General features: G+C 58.0%; 3 protein-coding genes across 4 annotated transcripts; 1 reads left to right on the top strand and 2 right to left on the bottom strand.

Annotated features, from left to right (window-relative positions):
* The first annotated feature begins 570 nt into the window (after positions 1 to 570).
* Positions 571 to 10,178, top strand: LOC120650157 (protein CDC73 homolog). 2 transcript variants are annotated; one of them, XM_039927178.1, is made up of 4 exons: positions 571 to 1,731; positions 9,400 to 9,482; positions 9,574 to 9,693; positions 9,822 to 10,178. In XM_039927178.1, exons 1-3 carry the CDS (start codon positions 762 to 764, stop codon positions 9,658 to 9,660), a joined length of 1,140 nt encoding a protein of 379 aa, XP_039783112.1. In that variant the 5' UTR covers positions 571 to 761; the 3' UTR covers positions 9,661 to 9,693; positions 9,822 to 10,178. The 2 variants fall into 2 exon arrangements, with proteins under 2 accessions (XP_039783112.1, XP_039783113.1); XM_039927179.1 differs by lacking the exons at positions 9,574 to 9,693; positions 9,822 to 10,178 and having other exon boundaries at positions 597 to 1,731; positions 9,283 to 9,416.
* Positions 10,179 to 10,280: 102 nt separating this feature from the next.
* Positions 10,281 to 11,315, bottom strand: LOC120650158 (non-specific lipid transfer protein GPI-anchored 5-like). Its single transcript, XM_039927180.1, has 2 exons — positions 10,825 to 11,315; positions 10,281 to 10,745 (listed from the first exon to the last, which is right to left on the bottom strand). Exons 1-2 carry the CDS (start codon positions 11,168 to 11,170, stop codon positions 10,411 to 10,413), a joined length of 681 nt encoding a protein of 226 aa, XP_039783114.1. The 5' UTR covers positions 11,171 to 11,315; the 3' UTR covers positions 10,281 to 10,410.
* A 2,431-nt stretch (positions 11,316 to 13,746) lies between these two features.
* Positions 13,747 to 14,667, bottom strand: LOC120650159 (non-specific lipid transfer protein GPI-anchored 5-like). Its single transcript, XM_039927181.1, has one exon. It carries the CDS (start codon positions 14,585 to 14,587, stop codon positions 13,922 to 13,924), a length of 666 nt encoding a protein of 221 aa, XP_039783115.1. The 5' UTR covers positions 14,588 to 14,667; the 3' UTR covers positions 13,747 to 13,921.
* Positions 14,668 to 18,315: the final 3,648 nt, after the last annotated feature.

An 18,315-nucleotide genomic window follows, 5' to 3' on the forward strand; every position in this document is an offset into this window, starting at 1 on the left:
TGTTGCCGAGAAGGACCTCCTGGAGCTTGGTGCCGAGAAGGAGAAGGAGAAGGCGGTGTTGAAGCTTGCCAGCTCGCCCGTGGCGCGGTCCCAGAGCGGCACCGGCAGCGCGTACCACACCGGGGCGACCTGTCACTGATGCTGTCGCCCCTGTGACCCTTGGAGAGCTCGACCACGGGCTTCTTGGCGGTGGCCTGCCGCCGGACCGGGCGCTGGCGTCCCTGCCGCGCACGCATCCGAAGTGGAAGATGCGCGCGGCGAGCGCGAGGATGACGACGGGGAAGAGGAGGACGAGCTTGGTGCTGAGCAGGACCTTGCGGAGGGCGGCGAGGTCGGGCTTCTTGCGGAGTGAGGAGGAGGGCGGCGGCGGCGGTTCACCCTACTCGTGACGGAAAGGAACGCGAGGGGGAGGGGAGGGGAAAGGAAGATGTGACTGACAAATTGACCCCACGTGACAGGAGAGGGAAAAGGGAAAAAGGAAAATTTAAGTGCTGAAGCACTTCTCCCCTATAAATTGAAAGTTAGAAAAAAAATTTCCCTATATAATGAGAAAAAAAATTTCCCTATATAATGAGAAAAAAATAAGGGAAAATCAAACTGTTGGAGTTCTCTTAGGCCGAGCGAGCACGCACGCACGCAATTCGTCGTCGTCTCCGACTGTCCAACCCGACGCCGCGAAGCCAGATCCATCCATCTAGCCGAAAGAGCAAGGTAGCAAAAAAACCCAAACCCAGAGGAGGTGAGCGTCGCCGGCGGCGGCGATGGATCCCCTCTCCGTGCTCCGCGACTACGCCGCCCGCAATGAGCTGGACAAGATCATCTTCTCCGGCGACGACATCCTCTTCGGCTCCGACTACACCTTCCCGGCCAACACCCCCACCGCCTTCACCTCCAAGCAGTCCAACCGCCCCTACCCGCTCTCCGCCGCCGTCTTCCTCGCGCAGCACCATGACCTCAAGCACACCGACTTCATCCAGGCCGCGCGCCTCCGCCGCATCCCGCCCGTCTCCCTCCCCGACCGCAAGACCTTCCTCGACTTCCTCCGCTTCGGCCACAACTTGCTCCCCTCCGCCGACCCGCTCCTCCCCTCCGCCTTCGCGCCGCCCGAGACCCACCTCCACCCGCCCTCGCCGCCGCCCGAGGACCCCGCTGCCGCCCACGAGCCCACCACGGGGGCGCAAATCCGCGCGCTCGAGCGCCCGTTCAAGGACCGCAACGCGCTCCTCGACGCCCGCGGCCGCGACTTCCTCGCCGTCTTCCAGGCCGCCCTGCGCCGCCAGGACGAGCAGCGCAAGGCCGGCGCCAAGGACGCCGCGCCATCCTCCCGCACCGACTCCGGCGCCGGCGCGGCCGCCCTCGCCAAGCCCAAGGTCGTGGACAGGGCCCTGGGCGACGGCGTCGTGCCCATCATCCTCGTGCCCAGCGCCTCGCAGACGCTGATTACGATCTACAACGTCAAGGAGTTCCTCGAGGACGGGGTGTTCGTGCCCAGCGAGGAGAGGATGCGGGCGACCAAGGGAGGCAAGCCGGAGAGCGTCACGGTGCAGAAGAAGCTGATTCGTGCGGAGAGGGCGGGCGCGGCTGGGGGTGCCGTCTCATTCGAGGTGAGGGACAAGCCGGCTTCGCTCAAGTCGGACGATTGGGGGCGGGTGGTGGGCGTGTTTGTGCTCGGCAAGGAGTGGCAGTTCAAGGACTGGCCCTTTAAGGATCATGTAGAGATCTTCAACAGAGGTGTGGCTCCCTAGTGACCCTTTCTTTTTACATGGCATGCTTCAAGCATTTGCAATCTGTTTGACACGGTCCTGTTGCTACATTGTGGTTGCAATTTATTATGCATGTAGCTTCATTTGAGTATATTACAGGACACGGTAGCTTTGGTGTCATTTTGTTAGGAGCTTACCTTGTTTCAGCATTGGCTTTGAGCAATAAATTAGTTTTTGCTACTGTTTTTGTTGCTGCTTCGGGAATTAAACAATAACATGTACTACTTGAACTCCCTGTTTAGCTTCAATGCACTATATGTGAATCCACCCCTTCTCTTTTGGTCACAACTCCTGAACTTTACCACCCACCCTTTTCTGTAAGAGGTCTATCTGTTTAATACTGGAGAAAATTCCCTATTTGCCATAAAAAAGATGCTCTTCTCTATTTGCCACTGAAAATTTAAACTTTCTCCTCTACCGTCGAATCTAACTTTCAGCCTAGCAATGCCTGGGTCACCTTTCTTGCATTTGTGCCAGTGGTGCCCATTGCCCTTATAGATAGGGCATTTGCCAGTGCCACTGTCCTTTCTTCTTTGTGAGTTACTGGCTTAATGGCTGATATGGTTCTGAGGGATCACAGTATGCAATCGACTAGCACAGCCTGATGGATAAGTCTTTGTGCTGGATGGATAAGGCATAGGGTCCTTGCAAGGACCAGAGCATCTATTCCTTTAGCATATTTCAGTTTGCTAGGACAGTCAGTTTGCTAGGACAGCATCTAGGACAGTCAGTTTGCTAGGACAGCATCTAGCTTTAGTTCTTTTGACTAGCATCTTAGCATCTTTTGGCTGCCTGCCCTGGCTGCCTATAAGTATGTATCCCCAGCCCCTTGGGTTGGCATGGCTTTGAGTTTGTGAATATGAGAAAACCAGAAAATTACCCCAAGTTCATTGTCATCCTCTCAGCTCAATGAGAGTTAGAATTGAGCTTCTAACATCTGGTATCCGAGCCGTACTTTCATGTAGGTTAGACATCTCCTGCACTTCTCCCTCCCAAGCAGCAGTTCAGCCACCAGCAGCAGCAGCTAGCGCAGCAGCGGCAGCTAGCGCAACAGCACCTGCTGCACCCTCTACTCCACCTTCCTCACCCGAGCAGACGAGCAGCAGCTCGTCTGAGGCTGCGCCTTCTCCACGCAGCAGCCCCTTGGAGGCGCGCCATGTCCGACGCACCGTCTCAGCGCTCGGTCGCCTCGAGCGCACGGCGTCAGCGAGATGCCGAGCTCGCCGCGGCAGAGGAGCGCAGGCGAACGACGGCACAAGCCGCTGCAGCAGCGGCGAGGGCGGCCAGGCTGGCTGCAGCGGAGCTGGCGGCGGCCAGGGCGGAGGTGGAAGCAGAGGCGGCGGAGGATGCAGCGCGTGCGGCGGAGGTCGAGGTTGAGACCTTGCGCGGCAGCCTCAGCGGCTCCATCGCCGGCGACGCCACCGCCGACGAGGACCTTGAGGAGTTGGAGAGGGAGAGAGCGCGGGAGCGGACCGCGCGGTGGGCAGCAGCCCACCCCGGCGGCGGCGGTCTGGATGGCGGCGCGCCCGGCGGCGGTCCAAGGGCCCGCGCGCCCGGCGGCGGTCCAGGGGCCCGCGCGCCCGGCGGCGGCCTGGAAGGCGGCGCGCCCGGCGACGGTCCAGGGGGGCGCGCACCCGGCGGCAATGGCGGCGCCCCTGGCGGCGGCCGCGCCCTTGGCGGCGGCGCGCAGGGCGGTGGCGGCGCTCCTGGCTGGGGTGCGCGCGGCGGCGCCCCCGGCTACCACGGCCTCCAGGCGGTGGTCAGGGACGTCGGTCCCGGCGGTGGGTGGCCCACCCTCACCAAGACCAACTACGTCGAGTGGGCCGCGGTCATGGAGGTGAAGCTCCAGGTGCGGCATATGTGGGAGGCAGTCCGGTACGGCGACGTCGACTACGATGAGGATCGACGGGCGCTGGATGCTCTCATCGCAGCAGCCCCGCCCGAGATGCAGTTCACGCTTTCCAAGAAGCGAACTGCCAAGGAGGTCTGGGACTCAATCGCTGCGGCACGTATCGGCAGCGCCCGCGCCTGCAAGACCACTCTCTAGGCACTTCGCAAGGAGTGGGAGAACCTGGCCTTCAAGCCAGGTGAGGATGTTGATGACTTCGCCCTCCGTCTCAACACTCTGCTGCAGAAGGTGGTGCAGTTCGGCGACGACACCTACGACGAGGAGAGAGCCGTCGAGAAGCTCTTCCGCTGCGTCCCCGAGAGGTACAGGCAGATCGTTCGCTCGATCGAGTCTCTGCTGGACCTCTCCACCATGACGATCGAGGAGGCGATAGGTCGCCTCAAGGTCGTCGACAGCGACGAGCCACAGCCTCCCTCGGGAGGCATCTCCATCGGTGGGAAGCTCCACCTCACTCAGGAGCAGTGGGAGGCTCGGCGCGGTGACAGGAGGAGGGGGGAGCCCTCTTCCTCGACTGGTGGCCGCAAGCGCGGCAAGCCGCGAAAGGGGCGCGGAGGTGCCCAAGCCGGGGCACGAGGGCGCGCCGAGGGTGGCGCCCGCGGAGATGCTCATGGCGGCGCCGCCGATAGGCCCAAGGCGGCACGAGACGACGCCTGCCACAACTGTGGCAGGCCCGGCCACTGGGCCAGGGACTGCCCACAGCGGAGGCGTGGGGGCCAAGCCCACGTCGCAGAGGCCCAGCCGGATGACGAGCCGGCTCTGTTCCTACTCCACGGGGACATGGAGCCGCATCCGGCGGCACCGCCTGCCACCGCTCTACTCCACCTCGACGAGCCGCGTGCCCGAGCCCTCCTCGGCAACAGCTCCGACGACGACAGGGTCGATGGCTGGTACCTCGACTCTGGCGCCACGCACCACATGACCGGGCGGCGGGAGTTCTTCTCCGACCTGGACGTCGACGTAGGTGGCCCCGTCAGGTTCGGGGACTCCTCCGCCGTGGAGATCAAGGGCGTGGGCTCCGTGATCTTCACCGCCAAGTCCGGAGAGCACCGGATGCTCACCGGAGTCTACTACATCCCGGCGCTGCGGAACTCCATCATCAGCCTTGGGCAGCTCGATGAGAGCGGCTCCCGCGTGGTGATCGACAGCGGGGTCCTCCGCATCTGGGACCATCGTCGCCAGCTTCTCGCCAGAGTGGTTCGAGGGAAGAACCGCCTCTACATCCTCCACGTCGGGGTAGCCCAGTCTCTTTGTCTTGCAGCTCGCAGGGACGACGAGGCATGGCAGTGGCACGAGCGCTTTGGGCACCTCCACTTTGAGGCCCTGAAGCGACTCGGCGCCAAGGAGATGGTGCGAGGCCTCCCATGCCTCGACCACGTGGAGCAGCTCTGCGACGTCTGCGTGTTGACGAAGCAGAAGCGGCACTCCTTCCCCCAGCAGGCGAGCTTCCGAGCCAAGGAGCGGCTCGAGCTCGTACACGGGGACTTGTGTGGCCCGGTGACACCGGTCACACCAGGAGGACGGCGCTACTTCCTGCTGCTCGTCGACGACCTCTCCCGCTTCATGTGGGTGATGATCCTCGGCAGTAAGGGAGAGGCTGCGGACGCCATCAAGCGTACTCAGGCTGCTGCGGAGGCGGAGAGCGGCCGCAAGTTGCGCGTGCTGCGCACCGACAACGGCGGCGAGTTCACGGCGGCCGAGTTCACGGCGTACTGCGCGGATGAGGGCATCCAGCGCCACTACTCCGCGCCATACAGCCCGCAGCAGAACGGCGTCGTCGAGCGGCGCAACCAGACGGTTGTGGGGATGGCCCGGGCCCTCCTTAAGCAGAGGGGGATGCCGGCTGTCTTCTGGGGAGAGACGGTGGTGACGGCCGTCTACATCCTCAACCGCTCGCCCACCAAGGCACTCGACGGCATGACGCCGTATGAGGCTTGGCATGGGCGTAAGCCGGGGGTCTCCCACCTGCGGGTCTTCGGCTGCCTCACATTCGCCAAGGAGCTTGGCCACATCGGCAAGCTCGACGACAGGAGCACTCCGGGAGTGTTCATCGGCTACGGGGAGGGTTCGAAGGCCTACCGCATTCTCGACCCGGAGACACAGCGTGTGCGCACGGCGCGCGACGTTGTGTTCGACGAAGGGCGAGGATGGGCGTGGGACAAGGCGGTGGACGACGGCTCAGCTCCGACGTACGACGACTTCACCGTCGAGTACGTCCACTTCGAGGGAGCCGGGGGAGTAGGCAGCTCTTCTTCGCCGAGCGTGCCTACCCCGGTCCCCGAGCCTCCACCGACTTCGGCGCCCGCCACACCGGCGGCACCACGCTCTTCAGCTACAACTCCGGCTGCGCCGAGTTCCTCGGCTGCACCACCACAGCCAGCGACGCCGCGCACTCCAGCACCGACAGCCACTCCTCCGGGCACGCCTACTACAGCACCTGCTCATGCTGAGCACAGCCCGGTGGAGTTCGCTACTCCGCTCCCTCACGACGAGGAGCGCATCGACGCGTACCACGATGGTGAGCCACTGCGGTACCGTACGATGGAGGACCTTCTCGGCGATCAGCCGGTGCCGGGACTGGTGCCTCACGACCTGGAGGCGCAGTTGCACCTCGTGTGCGACGACGGCGAGCCTCGGTCTTTCGCAGAGGCCGAGGGACACGCGGCATGGCGTGCCGCGATGCAGTCGGAGATGGATGCGGTTGAGAAGAACCGCACTTGGGAGCTTGCTGATCTCCCTCGTGGTCACCGCGCGATCACCCTTAAGTGGGTGTTCAAGCTGAAGAGGGACGAGGCCGGCACCGTCGTCAAGCACAAGGCTCGCCTGGTGGCACGAGGTTTTGTACAGCAGGAGGGAGTCGACTTCGACGATGCCTTCGCTCCCGTGGCACGGATGGAGTCCGTGCGACTTCTCCTTGCGCTGGCTGCCCAGGAGGGCTGGCGCGTCCATCACATGGACGTCAAGTCGGCGTTTCTCAACGGCGACTTGAAGGAGGAGGTCTACGTGCACCAGCCGCCGGGGTTTGCGATCCCCGGCAAGGAGGGTAAGGTGCTACGTCTGCGCAAGGCCCTTTATGGCTTGCGGCAGGCCCCGAGGGCGTGGAATGCCAAGCTGGACTCCACGCTCAAGGGGATGGGCTTCGAGCAAAGCCCGCACGAGGCGGCCATCTACCGGCGGGGCAATGGAGGCAATGCCCTGTTGGTGGGTGTCTACGTCGACGACTTGGTGATCACCGGCACCAAGGATGAGGAGGTGGTGGCGTTCAAGGAGGAGATGAAGGCCACCTTTCAGATGAGCGACCTGGGGCCTCTCTCCTACCTGGGGATCGAGGTGCACCAGGACGACTCCGGGATCACACTTCGACAGACCGCCTACGCCAAGCGCGTCGAGCTCGCCGGGCTCACCGACTGCAACCCAGCTCTCACTCCGATGGAGGAGAGGCTGAAGCTGAGCCGTGACAGCACGGCAGAGGAGGTGGACGCTACTCAGTACCGGCGCCTTGTGGGGAGCCTACGCTACCTCGCCCACACGCGGCCGGACTTGGCGTTCTCCGTCGGCTACGTTAGTCGGTTCATGCAGCGACCGACGACGGAGCACCAGCAGGCCATGAAGAGGATCATCCGCTATGTTGCGGGGACTCTCGACCACGGTCTCCACTACCCAAGGTGCCCTGGAGCGGCACACTTCGTCGGGTACAGCGACAGCGACCACGCCGGCGACATCGACACCAGCAAGAGCACGAGCGGGATCCTCTTCTTCCTCGGCGAGTGCCTTGTTAGCTGGCAGTCGGTCAAGCAGCAGGTGGTGGCCTTGTCCAGTTGCGAGGCCGAGTACATAGCGGCCTCCACCGCGTCGACTCAGGCGCTCTGGCTCGCTCGACTGCTTGGTGATCTACTCGGCAGAGACATTGGAGCGGTGGAGCTCAGGGTGGACAGCAAGTCCGCCCTGGCCTTGGCGAAGAACCCCGTTTTCCATGAACGGAGCAAGCACATCCGGGTGAGGTACCACTTCATCCGAGGCTGCTTGGAGGACGGGAGCATTAAGGCAAGCTACATCAACACCAAGGACCCGCTTGCAGACCTGCTCACCAAGCCCCTTGGGAGGATCAAGTTCCTTAAGCTCTGCTCCAGGACCGGGATGGTCCACTCCTCCCACAAGACGACGCACAAGACTTAGGGGGAGAATGATGAATAAGTCTTTGTGCTGGATGGATAAGGCATAGGGTCCTTGCAAGGACCAGAGCATCTATTCCTTTAGCATATTTCAGTTTGCTAGGACAGTCAGTTTGCTAGGACAGCATCTAGGACAGTCAGTTTGCTAGGACAGCATCTAGCTTTAGTTCTTTTGACTAGCATCTTAGCATCTTTTGGCTGCCTGCCCTGGCTGCCTATAAGTATGTATCCCCAGCCCCTTGGGTTGGCATGGCTTTGAGTTTGTGAATATGAGAAAACCAGAAAATTGCCCCAAGTTCATTGTCATCCTCTCAGCTCAATGAGAGTTAGAATTGAGCTTCTAACACAGCCTTACTCTCACTATGTCAACCAGTAACTGCAGTCCTTGATCCATTGTAACTTGGGTAAAAGTTTTCGATTCATCATCATAGTAGTGAACATGTACAATTTCCTTATAACCTTGTCCTGGTGGCTAGTGGGTACTTCTCTACCATCGAGTCGACAAAGTCCTTAAAATTTGTTGTGTCAGAATCTAGAACCTTCTCAACAATAAAAGCACGGCAATCCTTCCTAATCTTTTCTGGGGTTACCAAGAAGTTTGATTTCTAGTAAATAACTTGATTTGGGATTCATCCTGTGAATCAAATTGGTGCAAAGCATCAACATATTACTGAATGAACGGCACTTTTCTTCAAAATAAGCACATGGGGGTGAGCGTTCTTACCCTTCTGGGAACCATGTATGGCAAGGGCTTGCCACTGGATTTGCCATTCCCCGACTGTGGGACCTCCACTAAGGTCCTGCATAGTGGCAGAGTCTGCTCCACTCATCCGGTGCCTTCCGCTTCGACCTCGCTGTGTCATCACCTCCTTGCCAACACTACGTCTTCTCAGAGCTCTCTGCCCGTGTCAGGCAACGCCTCCACTGGCATGCCTCTCCTAACCCTCAGCCGTGAAAGACTGAAGCACTCCACATCCGCGAACATGGAGATCTCCATCCGATCTGAGCCTAATCCTCGATCTAGGCTTTCGAGAGGAGCAAATGGGGAGAGGGAGACACGCCTGATTTGAACAGGATAAGGGAGAGGGGAGGTGCTGTCGTTTTTAGAGGTGTGGCCAGGTATTGGAGGGTAGTATGGTCATTAGCCCAAAAAACTGACATATGCAAACAGAAATGTGATGGCATTGGCTAACGGAACCAACGGTAGCAGCACATAAGGTTTGAAAGTTATATTTGATATTTTGATGGCAGATAAGGAAGTTTTAACTTTTCAGTGGCAAATAGGGATGCACATTTGTTTCTTCGATAGCAAATACGAAATTTTCTCCTTATACTGGAGGAACGCTTTAATAACTATAAGTTCAGATCATCATATTCTCTCATATTTGACTACTCTATATTTGCTTCAAAGTTTTCTTGATATTGTATTGCTGCATTTCAGGATATGTGGTAAATGCTGCATTGAGTGCAAAGAAGGGAACTCTAGATTGTTCTGTTTCTCATGCAGCATGATATGGCATACTATTCATGTGGTCTAACATCTTGAAACTTTCCTCAGTTATTGGTTTCTATGTGCGCTTCGAAGATGATAGTGTGGAGGCAGCCAAGGTGGTCAAACAGTGGAATGTGAAAATCATATCTGTGAGTATGGGATAAAAGTTGAAATTTTCTTGGTTTCAATCAAATTCAGGGCCACAAATGCTTACACCAACATGGTTGTATTATGCTGCAGATAAGCAAAAATAAAAGGCATCAAGACAGGACAGCTGCTCTTGAGATATGGGAGCGCTTGGAGGAATTTATGCGGGCTCGCACATAATTGAAGTAACATGTGTACCATAACTGTGATCATGTACGCTTTCTGATTCACTTATACTGCTATGAAAATCCTGAGCGTTGAATTTCACAGCTGAGTTCTAACAGGATTGGATACGTCATCTGTGTATGACTAAAATTTTCTGCTCAATGTCATTTTTTCAGTGGACTATTAAAGACCCAAATCTTGTGTTGAGCTGGAGGTTTTATGGTTGCTGAATACTGGTTTTATGGTTGCTGAATACTAAGGATAAAAGCAAACCATTGTCCAGATAGTAGATGGCAGAACGTCGTGTCTGGAAGACCAAGATTACATGTTTCGTACACTACATTAGTCTACCATGTGCTCTGTTTAATTGTAACATTGTACTGTAGCTGCTAACTGACAACATTCTTGGCAAGTATATGTGATTACTTGCCAGTCGTGAATGAATTTCTTGAAACAAGTCTTGGTAGCTGAAGATATAATGTTTTCATGCTTGTGTCATTTTCTGAGTAAGTACGAGAAACATTTGCACCGGATGTTTAACTCCTTTAAAGAATTATCTTCTTAAACCGCTCTGTGTAATGTAAGCAAAGGCCTGATGTGTGAACAGCTACCGCCCAGCTTTGCTACATTGTAGATTCTGTAGAATAAACGTTTTTATTGTAACTGCACAAAAACAGGGTGCACTTTAAACTTATAATGTACCACATCACATATTACATCAGTACATTTGCTGTTGCGAACTTGCAATAGCTTAGCAGGTTACAGCTACACATACATGGCTGCAGCTGAAGCGAGAAACACGGTGATGAACACAGTGCCTGCTGCCGTGCCTCTGGAGCTAGTGGCGCCTGCTGCATGCAGCAGCTGGGGGAGCTTCGACCCGGCGCCGGCCGGTGCCGTCGCGGTGGCAGGAGAATCCTCGGCCGGTTGTGGCGGCGCTCCTGATGACGCGTCTGGATCGGCTGCCGGCGTGCCCGACGACGTCTCAGTTGCCGGCGTGGTGGCTGCCGGAGTCGTCGTCTCGGAGGACGGAGGCGAAGTACCTGCCACCGACGGCGTGGAGGCCGCCGCCGGCGCAGAGCCGTCACCGGCGGCGGCATCTGCAGCGTCACAAGCAACGGCAACATGTCAAACCGGCGGGCAGCAGCGGCCGCGGCAATGCGCGCACGCGGAACGTACCGTCGTCGCATGGGTTGGGCAGGTCGCAGATGTTGGGGATGATGGTCTGCGCCTGGCCGAGGAGCAGGCCGACGGGGCTGGGCGCGAGCTTGGACGCGGCGCAGAGGCAGGGCGCCTGCGCGCGGAGGAAGCCCCGGAGCTGGGAGCAGCAGGCGGTGAGCGTCGCCGAGCCGACGCCGAAGACGTAGCCGATGCACGGGGACAGGCTGAGCGGCGCCGGCGGGCAGCTGGGCAGAGCCGGGAACGCCGCCGCCGGCGGCTGCTGCTGCTGCGCCGAGGTCAGCGTCGTCGCCGTGACCACGACGGCGAGGGCGAGAGCCAGCACCTGGAGCCGCCGCCACGCCATGGTGGCACGCGCCGGGCTGTCGTCGGCGGCAAGGACGTACGGCGGCTAGTCGGCTACGCGATGGCACGAGACGAGACGCGGCGCGGCTGTGCTGCACGGGACGCGGAGGGGGGTCAAGAGGCGCCGGTGGTTTATACCGCGGACGGTTGCGAAAAAATGGGGGCGGGATGGGGGAAAAAGCTCGTGTCGTGTCCTGCCTCACCAGGCGGATGGGCCGGTCTATCTAACTCGCTTTGGAGCGTGCGTGAGTTCCTACTGGTTTGCACGCCGCGAATGCGACCTGGGGCTCTTGGGTGAGCAGACCGGAGAATGTTACGTCTCTGTCTGCGTCCACGACTCCACGAGATGGTGAGAACTGAGAAGAGAGGCAGGCCCCAGTCCAGAATCTGGTTGTGTGTGGGTGTGTTGACCTCAGCCCGGGCAGGTTGGTGATCAGCTCGGTCACTTTTGTGTGCTCGGTCCCAATGGTTGCTTTCCCCTCTAACTTGGCTCTGTTGCTACTGGAGTCGATCAAGATGGCGATGGATAGTTGAGAGGAGAGCTGGACTTGATGGCCACCTTGGATGAGTCTTTCACTTGTCGGTTTCGGCCAGTAGAGGCAATTCACAGTGAGCTAGCCATCTTTGTGCATCCTGGCAGAAGCAGGTTCAGTTTCTTGGGCGCGGCAACCTGTTCAGAAACTGAAACGATTCCAGAGTAGGTTGGTGGCGTCGCTGGTGTGAGTCGCGTGTAGGTACTACTAGGCAATCCCGGTGAAATCAAATAAAAACGCGACCTGCGTGCAGGCTGCAGCTAAAATGATGCGCCAAACAGTTGGGCGGTTTTCCCTGCAAGAGAGGAGACAAGGCCATTCTCATTCAATTCACATGGAAAAACAATGAGGAGCTAGCCTGTGTGCCCGCCGCGCCCCCAGGAGCAATGAAGCAACTCAACTCATCGCCGCCGGTCGCCGGCCTCAAACAAATGCCACCGGATGGCCTCTCTCGCGCTCTGCAACTGCACTCTGCAATGAGTGCAGAGGATTCGTCGCTCCTCCTAATTTTTATTTCCTGCCTGTCAATTAAGAGGGAAAGAAAGTTTTAAGAGTACACATGACATCATAGGCACCGAAACAAGGGTGGAGACTACAAACACCCTGTCTACCACTCCACACGACACAACACACAGTAGTCTCGCTCAAGATTTTGCTAGTGTGTTGTGAAAGCCCGTTTAAATTCCTCTAAATTCTCCTTTGTTTTACTTGCCACCTGCTGGGCCGATAGATACTTCTGCTAAAAAATCAGACGATTGCGTTCCTTCCAAACATTCCACATAATATATGGCCATTCCACTGAAGGATCGTCTGCTTTCTTTTGGTACTGATTTATTCGCCGCCTCCCACCAATCATTGATGCTGCCGAAACTTGTTGGAAGAGCTTGCTGGAAGGTGTTGAGGCCCTCCCATAATGACACTTGGCTCCAAACTGCTTGAGCAAATGGGCATGTGAGGCAGAGATGCATCCCTGTTTCCATTGGCCCATTACAAAGAACGCAAGAATTTTGGTGAGGCCACCATCTGAGCGCCAAGTTATCTGAGGTGAGGATCTTGTTCTGGATTAGTATCCATGCGAAAAGCTTGCATTTATTCTCAGCACGTGGGCGCCAAATGAGCTTAGTGTGGTGGCGGTTATATGACCCAATGAATTGGGCACGATAAGCAGATTGCATGGTGTATTGACCGTCGGCTGTCCATTTCCACTTAATTTGGTCCTCAATATCTAGCTGCAAATGAACTTGCTGCACACGTATCCAAAGGGAGACAAATTCCTCAATATGTGTGGTGGTCGTTATTTTGTTACGTAGAGCCCTGATCCAAGAGTTATTTCTCAACTCTTGTTCAACAGTTTTATTTTTCCTTCTGACCAGTTTGAAGAGGTGTGGTGCAAGAAATTTTGGGGCCTCACCATCTAGCCAGCTGTGGTGCCAAAACTTCGTTTTCTTTCCATTGCCAATTGAAACATTGGTGGAGGCATTGAAGAGGAAGCGGTCCGACGCATTGCATGGTACTTCTGAACCGCCCCAAGGCTTGTCATCCAGCGTCCATTCTTGCCACAACCATCGCAAACACAGGGCTCGCCCAAATCTGTCGAGATCTAGTACACCAAGTCCACCAAAATCTTTAGGTTGGCTGACCGTGGGCCAGTTTACTAAACAGTGTCCCCCATTAGCATTGTCATCCCCCTTCCAAAGGAAGGAGCGACGGGTCTTGTCGATTTGTTTCCTTGCCCAAGTTGCTAGAGGAAAGATGGTGAGATGATAGGTCGGCATGGATGACAGTACTGAGGTGACAAGAGTTAGTCTCCCAGCCCGATTGAGAAGACGGCCCTTCCAGCCAGGAAGGCGTTGGCCTATCTTCTCGATGAGGGGTTGAACATGTATCTTCTGCAGGGATCGGGTGTGTAGTTGGAGACCAAGGAAGCGGCAAGGGAAGATGCCACGAGAACCCGAAAATGGTTGTAACACATGATCTAGATCAATGCTTTCACACCTGATTGGATGTATGGAGCTTTTCTCAAGGTTTGTGACCAAACCTGTGACTTCACCAAACATTTTGAGGATGTCCTTCATTGCTTGCAAGTCTTGTCGGTTTGTCACTACATTTCTCAACAAGCACGGAACATGCTACACGAACGGCGTGCTACAAATCCACATCTGAATGTACACGACTCGCAATAATCCTAGAAGCACATGATCGGATGATCCGATCAGAGTTCAGAGCAGATAGGCGACGAACAGCGAGACCAGAGCAGCGGCTGCAGCATAGACGCCGCGGCAGCCTGCCGGTGCAGCGGCAGCTCCCGAGCCAAGCACGCCTGGAACTGACTTCACTCCGCCACCACCACCGGCTGGCGGCGCGGTCGTGTCCACACCGGTCGGCCCAGTCCCCGGCGCCGCCGCGGCGGTTGTTCCTGACCCTGACGACGCCGGCGCCGTCGTTGGACCAGCCGGGGCGCCGCTCGCGGTCCCCGACCCCGAGCAGGCGTTGGCGGGCAGGTCGCACGAGCTCGGCAGCAGCTGGCCGATCGCGGACCCGAGCTGCGCGGCCCCCGACGCCATGGCGGCACACAGGCACGGCGCCTGGGACTGGAACATGGCCCGGATCTGGGCGCAGCACTCGGCCGGCGGCGTCGAGGAGTTGCCGATGAAGAAGCCCAGGCACGGCGATAGGGTGGCCTGCGCCGGCGGGCACGCCACCGGCAGGTTCGGCACCGCGGCGGGCGCCGTCGTAGTCGCCGGCTGCTGCGGTAGTGGCAGCGGCAGCGGCGGTGGCTGCGGCTGCGCCGTGGTGGGGGAAGCGGCGCACATCAGGGCCCTCACGGCGAGGGCCAGGCACGCCATGGTGGCCGGCGGGAAGTTGCGCTGCCGGCGCTGAGCCATCGGAGCAAGTGCACGACGACGAGTACGACGACGCCGACCCGACGCGTTCGTGCCGCCGTGTCGTTCACCAGGTGGGGGAGTTTTGTGAAGTTCCCAATCATGTGTCGTGGTTTATATACGCGGTCCGTGTGTGAATGTGACACTGACACAAACTGAAGGCTGCTTTATGGTCGGGTAGATGCCCTGCCCTATCTAACTTGTGAAGAGAGGCATCTGATGGGTTTAACTGTTTAAGACCGATATACCTTGCGTTGCGACCAATAGCAGCAGGTTGCACTTTTTGCAGCATAAACGTTGCTTTCTCCAGCTACTTTTGGTGAGAAAAATCTGAGATACGATGGGTCAACCACTTGAAATTGACAATGACACTATCAAGTTAAAACTCCCTCCTATAATACAACTACATTTACATTTGTTTCTCATTCAAACATTTTTATGTTTGTCGGTGTCCTGACCCGGTGGGCCGGACCCAACTAGTGATGATGCTGCGTGTTCCTCGTCCCAGATGTTGATGCAAGAGGCAACACAGTAACGCACAGGTTTATCCTGGTTCCGGCCGTGGGGCCGTACGTCCAGCAAATGGGTGTGCGAGAGCACTGTACTGTCTTACACCAGGGGTGCCTGTAGTAGGGGGTACAATCGAGGCGAGAGAGGGAGGGAAGCTCTCAAGTCTCTACTAGAGGGGGAGTTGATTGAGGCGAGTGCCAATATCGGGGCTCAGAAGAGCGTATGTGCTCTGTGAGTAATGCTGAGCGCTATGTTCTACCGAAAGGGCCGACCCCCTTAAAGGAAAGCCCGCCTCCTCCTTTTATAGACACAAGGAGGGACGGTGTACATGCACAGGGGATCGTGAAAGTCGTTGTCTTCTCCCCAAATCGCGGGGGTGCAGTGGTCGAGCACTGTGGGAAGTACACTGTGGGGTATGGCACCGGGCGTGGCAATCGTCCTAGGCATCGTCCTTGGTCTTGCGGAGATCGCGCCGACGTCCTGGCGGCTCCAGCGGGCGGCGTGGTCGTTGCTGTGGGAGGTACCGTCCTCCAGGTGTGGCGTGACGGCGTTCCGAGGGTCCTACATGCCAGGGTCTTGTCCTGGTCAAGGCCGGAGCCGCTTCCAAGGGTCGTGCCTATGCCATTCGAGGGCTCCGCGGAAGGGAAAGTACGAAGGAGGTATGGGGAGTTGGCAGTATAGTAACTGGAGCAGTGCCGAGCACGTCTTGCACGGCGTCGCAAGTTCCCACAGTGTCGTTACAGCGTCCGGAATGGCGGAGCAGTGACCGGAGTTGGCGGACGAGACTCCGGTCACAGCCACTGTGGGGAATGGCGGCCTGACGCCGTCTGACCCGGGCGCTGTGGAGGAGTGGTTGGCATTTATGCCTCCGTACGGCGGGCGGGTGAGTGGAAGGGCCATTTGTCCTTTCCGTCGAGGGGTGGCCTCGAGCGAGGCAGAGACGATCCGCCTCCTTGAGGGTAAGCTCGTTACCCTCGAGCGAGGCGGAGACGATCCGCTTGCCCGAGGGTAGGCTCGCTACCCTCGAGCGAGGTGGAGGCGCGGGGCGCGGTCGAGAGCTTTGGCGGGGAGCCCTCGAGCGAGGCGGAGATCACCCTGCGGGTCTGAGGGGGGGTGCTGTGTTGGGCTTCTTTGAGTCCTTTCCTTTCTTCCATATTGGAAGGAGGCTGTAGGTCTTCGTGGGCCCGGTTGCCCAGCATGTATTTGTGTTTTTAGGGCAATTTTAGTCCCCTGATTAGGGTGCCCCTAATCATGGTACCCGACAGTAGCCCCCGAGCCTTTGGTCGAGTCAAGGGATTCGGCCAGAGGGTATTTTGGCGATTTTCCCCTTGATGTGACCGATCGGCGTTGCGTTCCCGATGGGCGCGTCCGGGTGCTTGCCTGGTGGACGTGACAACTCGTCGGTCGGGGTAGTGCGCCTGCGGAAAAAGTACTCCGAGGCGCGCGCCCCTTCTTGTCTTGTTTTGGTGGCGAGACGCGTCAGCGTGCTGAGCGGGCCAGGGCCATAATGGTGCCTGCTGTTCTGCAGCTGGTGCTATTGCCGCACTGTCCCGCGCTCAGGGTCTCAGCCCTACTTTCCCTGGTCGCCTTGCGACGCGCCATTGGAGGGCAGTCGGCCAGCGCCGATGCTGCACTGCTTAGCGTCCAGGGGCTCGGCTTTGCGTTGTTTGGTCACGTCTCGGCACGGTAACCGAGGGCATCTTTTGCTCGTGGGGTGCCGCACCGTCACGGGCGGTCCAAGCCTTCTCCCTGCGATAGGCTTAAGGCTTGGCGCCCGACGCAGCTATAAATAGGGGTCGTGGGACTCCTTTTCCTCTCCAACTTCCCTGCTCTTACTTCTAGCATCGCCTAAGTCTCGTAATGTTTCCCTTTGCCTTTCACGGTCGTCCCCCGGATGGGGTGGCCTGGCTTCTTTAGGCTTTGATGCTAGAAGAATGCTTGTGAGCGGCGGGGGAAAGCTGGAGAGGGCGTGCTCACCATCCCTCGGCTTCAGTGGGATTAGCAAAAGAACATTGGGCCTGAGGGCCCCTACCTCTGCGGTGTCCCTCAGCCTGAAGGGGCGTTGAGACGCCTGACCATGGCGTCGGCGCCAGGTTTGGTGGCCGTTCTTCTCATCTTCCCTCTTGGCGACAATGTCGCTATCGGGGAGATGGTGCAGAGGGTGCTATCCGCCAGCTTGACCCCCCGCAAGGTCTTCGGTGGAGGAGACGCTAGAAGAAAGCATGCGAGAAGGGCATCCCGCCAAACACGTGCGGCCTGGGGGCTGCTCCTCGCAAGCCCGAGCAGCCTGGTTTTGATGTCGGCCAAGGACTCGGTGCTCTTCATCGGCACTCGCTCCTCCCCAAGACAGGGAAAATTGCCACGCAGGTGGCAATGCGTTTGTACTTTTCGATGGCTTCGAGCCGGTAATCCTTTGTAATCTTTGTTTATAAAGAGCAATGAAGTCTCCTTCTTCCTCGCGGAGAGGATGACCAAGGGTGTAAAGGTGTGCATCAGCCCCGTAGAGGCTTAACCCTTCGAGTGTGTGGCTCGAGTACTGACCGCGGCGGCCTTAGTTTGCCCGGAGAGGGTACAACGGTGCTCCGGGGAGCATTGTTGAAGGAGTCTGATCTAGGGTCGGGGTTTGTCGCTGGAGAAGCAGTGAGGTGGCCACTCTGAGTTGTCTATGCAGATCATAGTCGCCTTGAGTACCATGGTGCTGCCGCTGGGCATGTCGACGTCGTGCTGCTGAGGGCGTTCGAGCAAGCCTGCAGAGGATTTTGGTCCTCGAATGTGTGAAGTTTCCTCCGTGGGGGCACACCAGCGCACCCGCGGGTGTAGCCCCCCCAAGGCCTTGGAGGAGTGTTTGCACTTGTCCAAGGGCTATAAATGTCGCCCTGCTTGGTTGCTTTACTGGGGTGGCCGTCCAGCGTCTTTTTCAGCCGGCATCGGCATTCCTTTCAGTCGGCCTCAGCGTTTTTCGTGCTGGTGCAGTGACTCAGAGTCCTGCTGAACCATCTGCCAGGCGCGCGTTAAGAGTGGGGGTTTTGGCTAAACACATGGAACTTCACAATCGACGGCTGTCGATCCATTCGAGGGTGCGGCCTGAGCCGCGGTGTGCAAGGACCACCCAAGCCCTGGTCCGTGTCAAGGCGTTCAGGGGACCCTCGACTTTTATTACGACCCTCGTCGCCCTTCTGCAGGGAGGAGGGGTGAAGCGCACCATGCTACCCATGCCCGGG

Source organism: Panicum virgatum, chromosome 9K, assembly GCF_016808335.1.
Source record: "Panicum virgatum strain AP13 chromosome 9K, P.virgatum_v5, whole genome shotgun sequence".
In the NCBI taxonomy this organism is placed as follows: Eukaryota; Viridiplantae; Streptophyta; class Magnoliopsida; order Poales; family Poaceae; genus Panicum; species Panicum virgatum.